This window comes from Anguilla rostrata, chromosome 10 (genome assembly GCF_018555375.3).
Source record: "Anguilla rostrata isolate EN2019 chromosome 10, ASM1855537v3, whole genome shotgun sequence".
Lineage (NCBI taxonomy): Eukaryota > Metazoa > Chordata > Actinopteri > Anguilliformes > Anguillidae > Anguilla > Anguilla rostrata.
Genome location: NC_057942.1, coordinates 22,735,763 through 22,751,140, shown reverse-complemented (window position 1 = coordinate 22,751,140; position 15,378 = coordinate 22,735,763). Strand labels below are relative to the sequence as shown.

At 37.7% G+C, this 15,378-nt stretch overlaps 1 protein-coding gene across 6 annotated transcripts in view; it reads left to right on the top strand.

Moving 5' to 3' along the window:
- Positions 1–15,378, top strand: part of LOC135233739 (glutamate-rich protein 3-like) — a 155,732-nt gene that overhangs the window by 40,624 nt on the left and 99,730 nt on the right. For 4 of the 6 annotated variants that reach the window (XM_064297564.1, XM_064297565.1, XM_064297563.1 and 1 more), the window contains exon 3: positions 13,542–13,710. The exons of 1 other annotated variant lie outside the window; for it this stretch is intronic. In XM_064297564.1, coding sequence (XP_064153634.1) covers positions 13,542–13,710 — 169 coding nt within the window. Of the gene's footprint in view, positions 1–13,541; positions 13,711–15,378 lie in introns of those variants that run through there. One more of the 6 variants, XM_064297566.1, reaches the window with a different exon arrangement.

Genomic DNA, 15,378 nt, shown 5'->3' with positions numbered 1-15,378 from the left:
AACAGGCAGGTCCTTGGCCACCTGTATAAAGTAATGACCTTGCCCTATAAAGATTGTCCTTACTTTTCATATTTAATATAGCTTTTTATGAAATAATAACATTAAAAGTATGTTTTCTGTGTTGTACTGAAGGACAAAGGCATTTTTGTTACAAAGGTTACTAGAGGGTAAAAAGGTGAAATCATCAAATATTTCAGAGAGATTTACTCACCTCATCACATTAATAGAGGGTCTTCAATGGGTCTTCTTTGTGATGTCACACACTGTCACATGATTACTATCATGTGATCTGCTTTAAAATGTATTTTTACCTTTGTTATACTGAATGACATTGATGAAGTGCAAAAGTCCGGATAGAAGTTACAGTGAGCACCATAATTAATTGGACAGTGACACATTTTTTGTTATTTTGGTTCTGTACTCTAGCACTTTGAGTTTGAAAGGATACAATGACAATGAGGTTGACGTGCAGGATTGTCAGCTTTAATTTGAGGGTATTTTCATACATATCGGATGAACCGTTTAGAAATTATAGAACCTTTTGTACATAGTCCCCCCCATTTTCGGGCATCAAAAAATATTGGACAGTTTAACATAATGTAGAATAAAGTAATCATTTTTAATATTTGGTCGCATATCCTTTGCATGCAATGACTGCTTGAAGTCTGCGACGCATAGACATAGACCAGCTCTGTTCCCACTCTATTTAATCCAACTACCTTCAAAAACAGAAAAGGATTAGGAATTATTCACTTAAATATTAGAAGTTTACTTCAGAAATTAGATCATGTAAATATACTAGTCATGCAGACTGACCTTGATATACTGGTTTTAAGTGAAACTTGGCTTAAAAATAGTGTCAGTGACTCAGAGGTAGCTTTAATGGCTTACAACTTATACAGAGTGGATAGAACTGGTAGGGGAGGAGGGGTGAGTATATATGTTAAAACAGGTTTCTCTGTAACAATCTTAAAAGCTGTCACAATTCCAAGAAATTTTGAATTCCATGCACTGAAGGTTCAGCTGGGGCCTAACTCAGTAATTGTGGTCGGGGTCTATAGACCCCCATCTGCTGAGTTAGGCTCCATTGATACAATAGCGGATCTACTGTCTCATTATTCCGATGCTGAATTCAGGGTTCGTACGGTCATGAAAACCTGGAAAAGTCATTGAAATTTAAAATGCAATTTCCAGGCCCTGGAACATTTATGGAAAATAATATTTTTTGAAAAGTTTTGGAAAAGTAATGGAAATATAGCTAAAGTTGCATCAAATATAATTACAAATTAATCCAATCATAAAAATAGTATGTATAGTAATAAAACGTAAATTGGCACGTAACCTTTGCGGTATTTTGGTGGTGTTAGAAGTTAATTCGGTCTGGCTCAGTCTGTTTACAGGCACGCCCAACAGGCACACTTCTGCTAATGTAGCAGTTAGTAAACTTAGGCCCTACTGTGCCGACAATATGCCAGGGAAGTGCAGCTTCAATAATATATCAGGGCTCGAAATTAACTTTTTTACTTGGTAGCACTGGTGCTCCCAGCTTCAAAAAGTTAGGAGCACCCACCAAAATGTAAGGAGCACCAACAATATATGCAATAGATTTTTTATTGATAAAAAACGACAATATAAGTAACAGTTAAACTGTCACGCCTAAAATGTGTCGACTCTTCAAGGAATTGCATGTTATGCATTCAAACGACAAAGCGCTACTCGTCACATTTAATACCGCTAATTAAATCAACCGCCAGTAAACTGCATCAAAGAAATTAGCTGTTTCAACCGGGTCGCTACACAAAACACTACATTAACGTTTCAAAAAAAATGCCGCAATCGTTCGCTTCAACTTTTCAGCTTTCGATAACGCTAATAAATTGAACATAAACTTTTGTCTTCAGGTAACATTAGTTAACGCGTCAGCTCTCTGTGTCACGTGACAGTAGAGTGCAGTGAAAGGGAGTGATTGAAGGCTAATATTAACCAATTTAAAATCAACATTAAAGGTAATAATGTCAAGCTCATGATTGGTTAGAGGGGTCACCGTCAGCTCACAAGGCACATACTGAGTGTACTAACTAACGAATGAACAGAGAAAGAGACGTTTGACTGGAAAAAGAAAAAAAAAAAAAGGTCGCACCAGAACAATTATTTGCACTCGCACAAATGCTCCCAATTATATTTCGAGGTTGCACAGATTAAATTTCGGGAGCATATGCGACCAAAATGATCGCAATTTCGAGCCCTGTTTGAGACATTGACAAAAATATTCGAATTAAAATATGAGAGAATGTATCTAAGTGTGTCTGTCTGGTGTTTATTTGTTTTAAAGAGGCACCATATGTTTCAGATGCAGACCTAATTTTACTTAGTGTTACAATAAATAATTTTAAATCATCCCGCTGAGATAAAGTCATTTGTTTTGGTCATGGAAATTCAGTTAAAGGTTGTGGAAAAGTGAAAAAGTCATTGAAAATCATTGGTGGAAAAGTGTATGAACCCTGTGAATTGATTGTTATGGGTGATTTTAATTTGAACTGGCTGAATGATACTTCCAATCATTTCAAGGAGGTTAGTGCTGGCCTTAACCTATTCCAACTAATGACAGAACCCACTAGGCCAAATCTCAAAATCTACCCACAAAATCTTATTTTTTCTAATAGGGTTGATAATATCACTGCCTGGGGTGTCTTTGAGCTTGGAATCAGTGATCATTGCCCTGTTGGATGCATTAGAAGTACTCGGCTAATGAAAACAAAATCTCACAAGGTTATAAGGAGAAATCAAAGACATTTTAATGAGCAAACCTTTTTATCTGACGTTTCCCATAGTAATATACAATACACATCTGAGATTACTAATGTCGACTTGGCTCTGGATTTTTTCACAAAGACTCTTCTTTCTGTCATTGATAGACATGCTCCACTAAAAAAACTTAGGATTAAAGATAGTGTCACCCCCTGGTTTTCACCTGAGCTAGCAGCTTTATTTAAAGAAAGGAATAGAGCCTGGTCTCTTGCCAGACACTCCGGTGACCCTTCACATTGGGCAGCTTTCAGGCAAATCAGGAATAGATGCACATCTTCGGTAAGAGTAGCCAAATCCAAATATTACCTAAATCTAATTACCTGCTCCTATGCTAACCCGGCTAAATTCTGGAAGGCAGTGAACTCCATCAAAACAGACCCACTACTTCCCTACCTTCACACATTGATTCTGGTGACTGTTTGATCTCTGATCATAATGAGGTTTGCCTAGCTTTCAACAAGCACTTTGCCAATACTGGGCATTTATTCGAAAAGGAATATACAGGACTCCCTCTTATTAGTGATGATTGTGTATATACTATGAACCAGGCCTTTCAGTTTTCCTTTCAGCCCTTCTCTGCTAGTGTTGTTTTTGAGACCTTGCAAACCATTGATCCCAGGAGCTCTACTGGAGAGGATAAATTAGATCCTTTTTTTCTAAAAATGGCTGCTCCATTCATCGCAGAGCAGTTATCACACATATTCAATCTTTCTATTTCAACAGGCATATTCCCTAGTATCTGGAAATTTGCACATGTATTTCCACTGCACAAAGGAGGTGATAGGTGATTGTCAAGTCCATCTATACGCAGACGATACTATTGTATATTGTATTGCTGATTCTGCTCAGCTTGCCATTGAGAAACTGCAGCTTGCTTTCAGTGCCCTTCAGGAGGCTCTTGTTAAGCTTAAGCTGGTTCTTAATGCAAGCAAAACAAAATTAATGTTGTTTACTAGGGCCAGAAGCACTGATTATGATAGTATATTTATATCCACTGCAAATAGTTCTAAAATTGAGAGCGTTTCTGAATATAAATATCTTGGCATCGGGCCTGGCGAGAAATGCTCATTTAAATTCCATATAGATGATCTTGTCAGCAAACCCGAGACAAAAAATTGGCTTCCTTTATAGAAGCAGATCTTGCTTCCCTATGATCAGTAGAAAAAGAATTGTTGAAGCAGTTTTCCTTTCAGTGTTAGACTATGGTGACATTATTTATAGAATTGCTGCTCCTTCTTCTCTTAAGTGCTTGGACACAGTCTATCACTCTGCCCTCAGATTTATCACTGGCGATAGTTATGGTACCCACCACTGTGTCCTCTATGCCAAGGTGGGTCTGTCTTATCTGGCAGTGAGGCGTGATAAACACTGGTTTTTGTTTATCTTTAAGGCCATTGTCGGAATGCTTCCACCTTATATTACAAGGTTGTTAGGGTGGCGCTCTGGACCCTATCGAACCTGATCAAATGGCTTGCTTATGCTTAAGGTCCCTCGGGCTCAATCAGACATTGGGAAGTCAGCATTCCATTTTAGTGCCCCATCCTCCTGGAATGAGCTCCAACAATTGCTGAAAATCAGTTCTCTACCAACTTATGGGCAGTTTAGATCGCTGGTTTTGAACATTCCTGTCTCTGATTGTATCTGTTTTTGATCTTATCTGTGCTTGATTTTATTTATTATTTTTTAAATTATATTTTACTTTATTTTATTCTAGTTATTTTATTATATACTATGTTAGTTACTGTTGCTATATTCTGTGATCTTTTATTATACTTATTGTGTTTTAATTGTGTTTGTAATCTCGGCTACATTGAAAATGAGGGCCTGGCCCTCAATTGTACCTCCGAGAATTTAAATAAAGGTTCTGACATCACCGGACGCTGGGTATCTTCCCTGGTGATAGTCTGTCAGGCCTGTGCTGCAGCCATCTTCAGTTCCTGCTTGTTTTGGGGACTTTTTTCCTTCAGTCTCCTCTTCAACATGTGTAGCAGCCAATAATGTAATAACTACCGTTAATGTAATAACTGCCAATAACGTAATATTTTTTCCGTTCTTAATGTAATAAAAGTCGATAATGTAATAACTTACCAATAATGTAATAAATTTTCTGAACCAATAATGTAACAACTTTTTGCACATAATGTAATAAGTTATTAGATTATTGACTGGTTATTACATTATTAGCTGGGTTTAAAAAAATCATTAAAAATGTAATAATAGGAGCCAATAATGTAATAATATACTTGTATCATTATGTATAAGTTTTATTTATTATCAATGTCAGACTTCCATAACACTTAGGCCTACCCTTACTGTTGCTTCTTTCAAATAGCTGCTCAAAAACCAGGCCAATCCTGACCCCTGAATCTTAGTCCTAACTCTGAGAAAACACACACACACACACACACACACACACTACTCTCTATCTCTCTCTAGGAATTAATTGTTTGTGTAACTTGATGGTTAGACTTATCTCCAGCCCTGCCTTACACTCCTTTGCCATTTGAGTACCAAATTAAGTGGGAGCACACATGTTTGCAAACACAGACAATTACTCTTATGTTGTATAATATGAAATCTATACCTCTTGAAGATGCTGTGTTCTCAAATAAAAGACCACCACTTCTGTCCATGAAAAATATAATCTTTAATCAAGTGTATTTAAATAACTTCTTCAACCAAACTGGCACTATTATCCCTTGTGCTCAACTTTCAACCTCTTAATGCAAAATTCTAAACTGTAAAATATAGTATATAACATAACCTACAAAGATAACTTTGGTAACACATCTTTCAGTTTTATCATAATAATAAAGGATGGTTTACCGTCCCTTTTTTAAAGAACTAAACATTCTCTTGATACACATTACATTTACAGTATCTATACCATTGGTCCCAGCATCATGTCTTGTCTCAGAAAACAATGTTTCATTTTATCAACAGAACTATTTTGTTAAATATTTTTTGCCCAAACTAATATAAAAGTAGTACTGATAATTATTTTAACAACATGTATTTTGCACTCCAAATTAGGAAGTATCGATAAAAGTATTGATATGTATTGGTATTGATAAGCAGTATCAATAGTGGTATTGGTATTGATAAAATCCTAACCATGCCATCTCTAGTTGTAGAAACTAACTAACTCACTAACAGGTGCAGTTTTCTCATGACATGGCTTGCCATTGTGCCCCTTTCTCTCTTGTTTTAAGCACTTCTTTCATGGTGACTTGACTTGTGACTTGCTTGACCTGAGCAATGACTTGACTTGTCTTGCTTGACGTTTACTAGTGACTCGACTTGACTTGCTTGAGTCTAAAAACAGTGACATGGGACTTGCTTGAGACTTGAAGGTTAAGACTTGAGACTTGCTTGTGACTTGCACAAGTGTGACTTACTCCCACCTCTGCCTCACTGTCAGGTGAAAAGAAGCAGTTGGCGACTCTACATGTATCAGAGGCATGTGGTAGTCTACACCCTCCCCAGACCAACAGAGGATAGCGCATCGACCAGGACCATGATACACACAGAGAATTGGTATAACGACTAAAATTGGAGAAAATGGCAAAAATAAAAAAGAATGAACTATAGATATCATTTGCTTCGGTTTTAGACTCTTTGTTGAGCTTGTCATGACTGTATTCAAATAGCCAGGGATGTCAATAGGGCAAGGATTCTGATTTGGTAATACATTTTCATGTAACCTTTCAGGAGTCAGGTTTGGTATATATACATAGAGAGAGAGAGTGCTGAATAGCTATATTGAAAAAGTTTGCTTGAAAAAGTTATTTAAATACATCTAATTAATGATGACATTTTTCATGAAAAGAGATGGTGGTCTTTGTATTCGTGGACAAAGCATCTTCAAAGAGGTATAGATTTCATATTATATGACATAAGAGTAATTGTCTGTGTTTGCAAACATATGTGCTCGCACTTTATTTGGTACTCAAATGGTTAAGGAGTAGAAGGCAGGGCTGGAGATAAGTCTAACCAAGCACCACAAACAAATAAATAGTCATAATTCTTAGAGAGAGAGTATGTGTGTGTGTGTGCGTGTGTGCGCGCGGATGTGGTCAGGTTTTTGAGCAGCTATTTGAAAGAGGAAACAAGGGTAAGTGTCATGGAAGTGTGACACTTCATAGCGAATAAATAAAACTTAAAGCGATATAAGTATATTATTACATTATCGGCTCCTGTTATTACATTTTTTATGATTTTTTTAAAAACCCAGCTAATAATGTAATAACCAGCCAATAATGTAATGTAATATGCAAAAAGTTATTACGTTATTGGTTCAGAAAATGTATTACATTATTGGTCAGTTATTACATTATCGAATTTTATTACATTAAGAACGGAAAAATGATTACGTTATTGGCAGTTATTACATTAACGGTAGTTATTACATTATTGGCTGCTACAACATGTAAAATGCATGTTCAATTGGATTCAGTTCCAGTGATTGACTCGCCAGTCAAGGATTTTCCACTTTTTGGCCGTCAAAAACCCCTTCGTTGCAGTATGTTTCGGGTCATTGTCTTGTTGTATGGTGAAGTGCTGTCCAATGAGTTTGGAGGCATTTGGTTTTATCTGAGCAGATAAAATATTTCTGTAGACTTCAGAATTCATTGTTCTACTTCTGTCTGCAGTCACATCATCGATGAAGACAAGTGAGCCCGTTCCACTGGCAGCCATACAGGCCCAAGCCATAACACCCCCTCAACCATGTTTCACGGATGCTTTGGATCATGGGCATTTCCTTTTTTTCTCCACACTTTCCTCTTTCCATCACTCTGGTACATGTTATTCTTTGTCTCATCTGTCCACAAGACTTTGTTCCAGAACTCTTGGGGCTCTTTTTGGTGCTTTTTTAGCAAACTGTAATCTCGCCTTTCTGTTCTTCAAGCTTATCAGTGGTTTGCATCTTGTAGTGTACCCTCTGTAGTCCTGCTGGTGTAGTCTTCTACGTATGGTAGACTTTGACGCATCTACACCTGCATCCAGGAGAGTGTTTTTGATCTGTTGGGCTGTTGTCAGGGGGGTTTTCTTCACCATAGAGAGTATTCTCCAGTCATCCACACCAGTAGTCTTCCTCGGTCTACCGGGTTATATGACATAATTGAGTTCACCAGTTGTTTTTTTCTTGTTAATGATGAACCTAACTGTTAATTGGGCATGCCCAGGGTTTTTGCAATGTTCCTGATTGATTGATTTTCATTTCTGAGCCTTATGACAGCCAGCTTGGATGAAAATACCCTAAAATTAAAAATGAGAGTCTGCACTTCAACCTCATTGTCATTTTATCTTTTCAAACTCAAAGTGCTAGAGTACAGAACCAAAATAACAAAAAATGTGTCACTGTCCCATGAATTATGGTGCTCACTGTACTCAAGTCGTAAAATATTTTTTAGATACAGTATATCACCCATTATTCTATATATTCTTGCAAACACTAACACAATTATGCCATGGGTGTTCATTTATATTTTTAGGATGAATTTCTACATTTTAAAAACACTTTTGTCATTAGAATTTTAACCCAGACAGTGTAAATACGCGTATTTGTGATGCCTGGGTACCTTCCAAAATAGCTGTGCGTAATACCACACGTGTCATTTATGACATTGTCGCCCTTTTTAGTACAGTCTGGCTTGACTGACAATTCATTTATTCAGTAGGTGAGAGTATAAGCTTTCTAACGATGTATAACATGTCTAATTTTGCTTTTTGGAATAGAGTTTTATATCTCAGCGTAACCAAAAGTTTTCTCACCATTTAATTACGCATTCACTACTGTGGTAGCAGTAAAAAATCATGGAACTCAATTCTGCATCATTTTCAAGTGAGAAATGCTGTCTTTTATTCAGTTGCTTTTTGTCCTTTATAAAAGACATACATTTTCCGCTTTGTGATGGTACATTGACATCACAAAAAAAAAACGTAGAAGCATTGCAACAGACTGTGGGACACATACCTAAATATTTAATTCAAAGATGTGTAAATTTGGTGTCCGAAGGCCATTCGTTTAACATAAAAAGATAAATATTAAATCACTCAACTCTTACCCTTCTTTTGATCTCAGACATTCAGTGCTACTGCAACCAAAGTATAAGTTAGAAACAGAAACGCTTTGTTTCAGTTTCATTAGTAGATGATACACGACAACTATGCCGAATACGGAGTTTCGCAGCGCCACCATTGTCGCACTGGTCATTCATTTACATGCACCTCCTCCCTGCAGTCTCATCTGCAACTACATCCCCCGCCCATGACATAATGGACAATATTGTTTATCTGGTCATTCAAAAGAATATTCTTTCACCACTCAAAAATCATATTCCGTCATAGCAACAAGATAAACCCGACAATAGCCCTAAGATATGCCAATACAGCAGTGAAAATGCTGCTCACTGAATAACGAAATAAACAAGAAAAAGTTTTCAAAAAATATACCATGTTATTCTACAATCAATATCTGGGACTAAATATTGAATAAATATACAACCTTACCAGTTTTACGCATAGAGATGTCCCTTTTGAGACTGGGTGGTCATATTGTCTTGGACAATCTGTTTGTGAAATATACGTGCATTCGTGATGCCTGGGTACCTTCCAAAATAGCTGTGCATAATACCACATGTTGTTTACGGCATTGTCGCCCTTTTTAGTACAGTCTGGCTTGATTGACAATTCATTTATTCAGTAGGTGAGAGTATAAGCTTTTTAACAATGTATAATATGTCTAATTTTGCTTTTTGGAATAGCGTTTTATATCTCAGCGTAACCAAAAGTTTTCTCATCATTTACTGACGTATTCACTCTGTGGTAGCAGTAAAAGACACTGCACCTGACAAAACCTTGTGAAAGATTTTTCATAATTTCTTCGAAAAAAACTATTATTATCGAGGACTTCTGACCATAGCTAAGCCATATGTTTGCTGATAGACCCAGATGTTTTCTGGAGCAAGAGGGAAGCGTATAGAACTGTATCATTGATTTACTGTCTCTGTCTCTATCTCCTGAACACAGATAAGATTTTATCATTGCTATGTAAGTATTACTGCTCAAAATATTTCGGTTATATACGTAATTTTTTTAATTGAGTGTCTTTAAATTTTTTTAATGAGGAGAATTTTTATAATGAGGATATTTCGCACTGTTAATGTAAGCATTCGCTGGTAATTTAGTAGTTTTTGTGATGCATGCAACAGTGATGACGTGAGAGTTGGAACGTGCCAAAATGTGGTGGAAGGTTGAAAATTGTTTTCATGTCGTCCCATCCCCATACAAGAAAAAATAAGACAGTACCGAGTATAGAAATACATACAAGAGTTAATTATTACACATTTAGGTACTGTACAGCATTGTGTGACAATATTTTTGCATTATTTTTTAATCTGATATCAATGTTTCATCTTACACCTTCATAAGGGGATCATTTATATGCTTTATATTGGACAAAAAGCATTTTATTCATTTTTGGAGAGATTTTGGATATGTTTCTGGAACCCTGGATATTTTTGACCATTGTACTGACGGAAAGCTTGTAATTCCCACTTGAAAATGATGCAACAGTGAGTTTCTTAAGTCAAAACAGTTGATTTGTAGTGAAATATGTGAATATGTTGTGATTTACAGCAATGCATATTTCAGACATTTTGGATAGATTTGGAGACCCTGGGTACACTACTTAGTTTTTGCTTCATAGATCTATAGTAGTTCTACATATTCACCCTTATATTTTAAGAACTTGTGGTCAAGACGTTTTTGATCCACGACATGTATAGTTTAACCTGCTGTATACATGCAATCTCTCAGTATTTCATTGCAAACTAAACAAGCACGAAACCGTCCAAACCCACGGCGCAACTTGGCGAACTATATTTTTTGGTTGATTTTACACGCTCATTTATGGCAGTTGGTTGAAAATAGACACGTCATGCTACAATCATGATAACGGCAATGGCTGTGCTGTGAAATTTAGGTAGCAAACAACAACGCTGAATCATTTTGACGTAATTTACATAGAAACTATACGCTCAGATCGCCTAGTTTCATGCACTGTGGCCAAGCGGAACCAATAACGTTTCAGAAAATATATAACATTAAAAGATTTAATTCAATCTTCTACTGGGAATTTTGCCGTTTAATGAGGGTGTGACAGAAAATTTTGGTGACGCTGACTGTAATCAAATGTTTTTCACATTTACCGTTCGATTGAGCAAGTACCATTCACCGTACATTTTTATGGGTTAGTGCTGTCAGATTGTGCTAGCTACTTTACATGAACCTTTTACGGCAATCAATAAAGGCTAACAGCATAGCACCACTTACTTCTTGTCACTTGTACCACCACTGTAATGAACTAAAAAAGGCTACAAACTACCTTTTCTATGAGAAATGTGTTGTTAAGCTCACGCACATACACTGCTGGCCAGGGCCGGCCCAAGTTTTTTGGGGGGCCTAAACAAAAATTCTATATGGAGCCCTCTGTTTCAGTTGAAAACCACCACCCAAGCCCCAGCCAGCAAGATTTGGCACCAATAGAAGATTTGGCACAGTGCAACCTCTTTATTTGTTTTAGGGCAAACTCCTATATGAGAGGGCAATTATTGGGTCCAACTGAACTGGATCTCATGCCCTTTCACCAGTGGGGCATCCAAATACGGAAAATTTTAGTAATATTTAATACTGAGACGTAAAGTATGCTGTGTGTGACCATTGCTCTCAACTCTCTCACCAAAATAAAAATAAAATGTGATTATTAATATTAATAGCAGGTGCAGATGTGCAGTATAAGTTAAAACAAAACATCGAGAGGCAGCCTTCTGTTACTATGCTACCCACAGCTGGAACAAACTCCCAGAAGATATTAGAAATGCCTAACCACTTTTAAAACTAAGCTAAAAACATTAATGCATGGCATATGCGTTGCATATATTTAAATCTTTACAGACTGTTTTAATTGTTCTTTTTTCTCTAACTTATTAAGATTGTTTTTAATTCTAATTTATTTTAACAACATTTTTATGTCATGTCTTTCTATGTCTTATATAAAGCGCTTTGAGTTGCCTTGTGCATGAAAATGTGCTATACAAATAAACTTTACTTGACTTCAAACTTGAGTATTAAAACGTTCTTGCAAACACACAGGAATAATAAAAAAGTCTTTGTGTGACATTGCCACATATAATTTTAGTGTTTTGGTTTGAAAGGAATTATAATGAAAATAAAACTACTTGAAATGTTCCATTCCATCCATACTTTAGGCTATGCTCGGTGTTTATTCATAATTCACATGCAGCGAACATTAAAATAGTTGGTTGCTAAGTGCATTAGATATGCGATGTCCTGCAAATGAAATTAATGTTAGATTTGTTTCTTGTTCAGTAATATTGGACTGAACCGGGAAAAATGAAAGGATTTTCGGGTAAACAGTTGTGTTCGTATTGGGGGGGGGCGGACCGCACCGGGTGACACCGAAATGCCTGCCAATAAATTTTTTGTGCACTGCTTTGTGTAGCGACGGTTTGAAACAGCTAATTTCTCCAATGCAGTTTGCTGCTGGTTTAGTCAATTAGCGTTGAGTCAATAATGTGACGAGAAGCGCTTTGTCGTTTGAATGCATAACACGCAATTCCTTGCGTCCACACCTGCCAGCACGCCCCCGGTCGACAACATCTGCCACCCCCCCCCCCCCCCAACAAAATCGGGTAACGCCAACGATCGACCGCACCGGGTGTCACCAACCCTAGTGACGTCACTGGTAAGGACGGACACAATTGAAATAAATAAATGATGGCAAAAGTTTGTTAGGAAGTATGCCATATAAAGACAGCCGAAATTAATCACGAGTATATTATTAAATTACAAGATGGCTGCAAAACTATTGCGGAAAATAACCGACTGGCACTTGCTAATCTAACGCTAAAGTGTGCTGCGCGCTTCATCCGCAGCGCAGCATCCACAATTTAAAATCCTCCTTCCTAGTTCCAAAATTAGGTTTAAGAAATTTAGAAAAATATACGAAACGAAACATACTACATTTCATTGTTACAGTTGTGTGTACTGTTTATTAGATTAATTGATTGGTAAAAATAAAAAATTATCTTGGAGGGAGGGGGCCCCAAACCAATCGCGGGGCCCTAAAAAAAAATGTTTACTTTTTTATTGGGTCGGGCCGGCCCTGCTGCTGGCGACATTCTAAAGCTCCATTTTGCCCTCCGTACTATATAGCTAGGTAGCTATGGCACGTCCTCACCTCTGTAATGTAATTTGTTATCCTTCGTGTGTATGGGAAGCCGTTTTAGCTTTAATTGATTTCTAGAGGCCGTGTGTATGGCAAGCCATTTTAGCTTTAATTCATTTCTAGAGGATATCACAAATTCAGTTTTAACTAGTCAGAATGCAGATTCTTGATATCAGAAATTAAATTGTAACTAGTTATAATGTGTATTTCTGATATCAGAAATGTGATTTTTAACTAGTTAAAATGCCAATTCTTGATATCGGAGATTCTTTTTTAACTTAGATTAGATTAATTAGCCCCTTAAGGCACAAGCCAAATCTTGCCAATCCTTGCCCATTTAGGGGGTACCCTATTTAAAGCTTTATAACTCCAGTGGTAGTTAACACCAGGTCTGCTTCTAATGTCCTTGGCAGTTTAACTATTGCAGCACACAAAAGATGCTGCTACACAAAAGCAAGGGTGTCTTTCCCTGTTGTCATAGGAGCATCGCAAAGGACTCCAAAAGACATGCAAACAGTCAAATGTCACAATGACTATGACTTACCTGGGGCAAGGGCTTATGGAAAGGTCCCATGATGAGATGAAGGTGCTGCAGCAGATCTGCGGAGGAGAGAATATTTGTGTCTTCAGAGGGTATCTGCATCCAGGAGGTAAGAATGATGAGACCACTTTTAATTTTATGTCTGTGCTTTTTGATAGCTTATCATGTCCAATGATGGCTTTCACTTCTGTGCTTATTAGTGAGCACTCTTAGTCTACTTTATGAGCCTGCTTGGCTATTGCAGCATGTGTTGGGAATGTTAGGGTATTGTAGTCTGGGCATGTTTGAACAGAAGTAGCCATGGTCATGTTTCTTCTGTGATACTTCTGTAGCCTTTGAGCACTCCTTGCTTCTTCAAGCTCATCCATCCTACCTGAGAGCAGATACAAATTTATCACGGCAGAGCCCTCCAGCTTCATGTGATTTAAGTGATGGCACTCCTTAAGTGATTTTTTTCTGCAGAACATTGTCATGTCAGATGTAGCTGTCCATACAGGACCTTCAAAGGAGGCATCCTATTGATGGCATTGTTGAGTCAGTGCAGATGGTGCTATTTGACGGTGGCCTCCACAGCTTTGCAGGTGGTTTTTTGCATGGTAGCACAGTGCACACAGTCACAGTAGGTGATCCCCGTAATGCCCCTAGGCACTGGATGTGAAACGCCTTGTGGCAGCTATAGGTTGTCATGTTTCAGCTATACAGGAGTGTTGTGATAGATTGCTATTTTGGTGTGAAGGTACAGGTCTCTGTTTAAAAAAAAAAACTTCATAAATTGAAGGTTCTTATAATGGCTGAGGCTTGCCTTATCTGTTTCCATATTCCATAGTCTATCTTACATTCCTCAGAAAAAACACTTCCAAGATAATCTCATAGACACTACTGAGAGTAGCTCATCAATGTTGATGATGGGCATGGCTGATGGAGGACTGGACATCCACTGGCAAATTACTCTGCAGTGTTTACTGAGAGTTACAACCTGCTATAGGACTGTATACCAGCTGTAAGGATAGACTGCAGGGCCTATTCCAGTCACAAGCCACAATTCCAGTCACCAGCATAGGGATATGATGTTCATTTTGTGGCAACTTTAAGTCTCCTGATGTTAAACAGTCCGAAATCCATGTGACCCCCCATTTTCTATCCCCTTGTGCAGTAGGATAGTTACACATAGGAGGAAGATATTAAAGAGCACTGGCATAGGTACACACATTTGCTTTATGCCAGCATGCACTTTGAAGAAATCTCTAATCTCTTTAATCCTATTATTCACATAGGCTATGTTAGGACCCAGCTTCTCTCCGTGGATTCAAAGTCAGGATGGTGCAGGAACTCACCAAGACAAACACTTTACTGAAGAAAGTAAACATTTATTGTAATCACACTGTCCAGCAACCTTCGAAGCACTGGTCCTCTAACCTGGTTTAAATGCACTCTGTTGCCTTGACTGGGTATGCATGTCCATCCTATCTGCAAGGGCAGATCTCATTGTTCCCTAATGACATCTGTTTTGTACATAAACAACCTATTCCATTTGTGTTTCCTGATACCGTATGGTATCGATGTCCCCTCAGAGAGGGCAGAGGTCTGTCCCCTCCCTGCCCCTGACCTCTGAACAATACATTTACAACCCAGGCCCCAATGACCAGGCTTCACCCACTACACTAAATCAGAGATCAATACACACAGACCTAACTACTTCCAGAGGAGAAAAACTCAGAACCCATCAGGTATCATCTCCTCATGCAATTGGCACAGAATGTTCACAAACCTTGCTGAG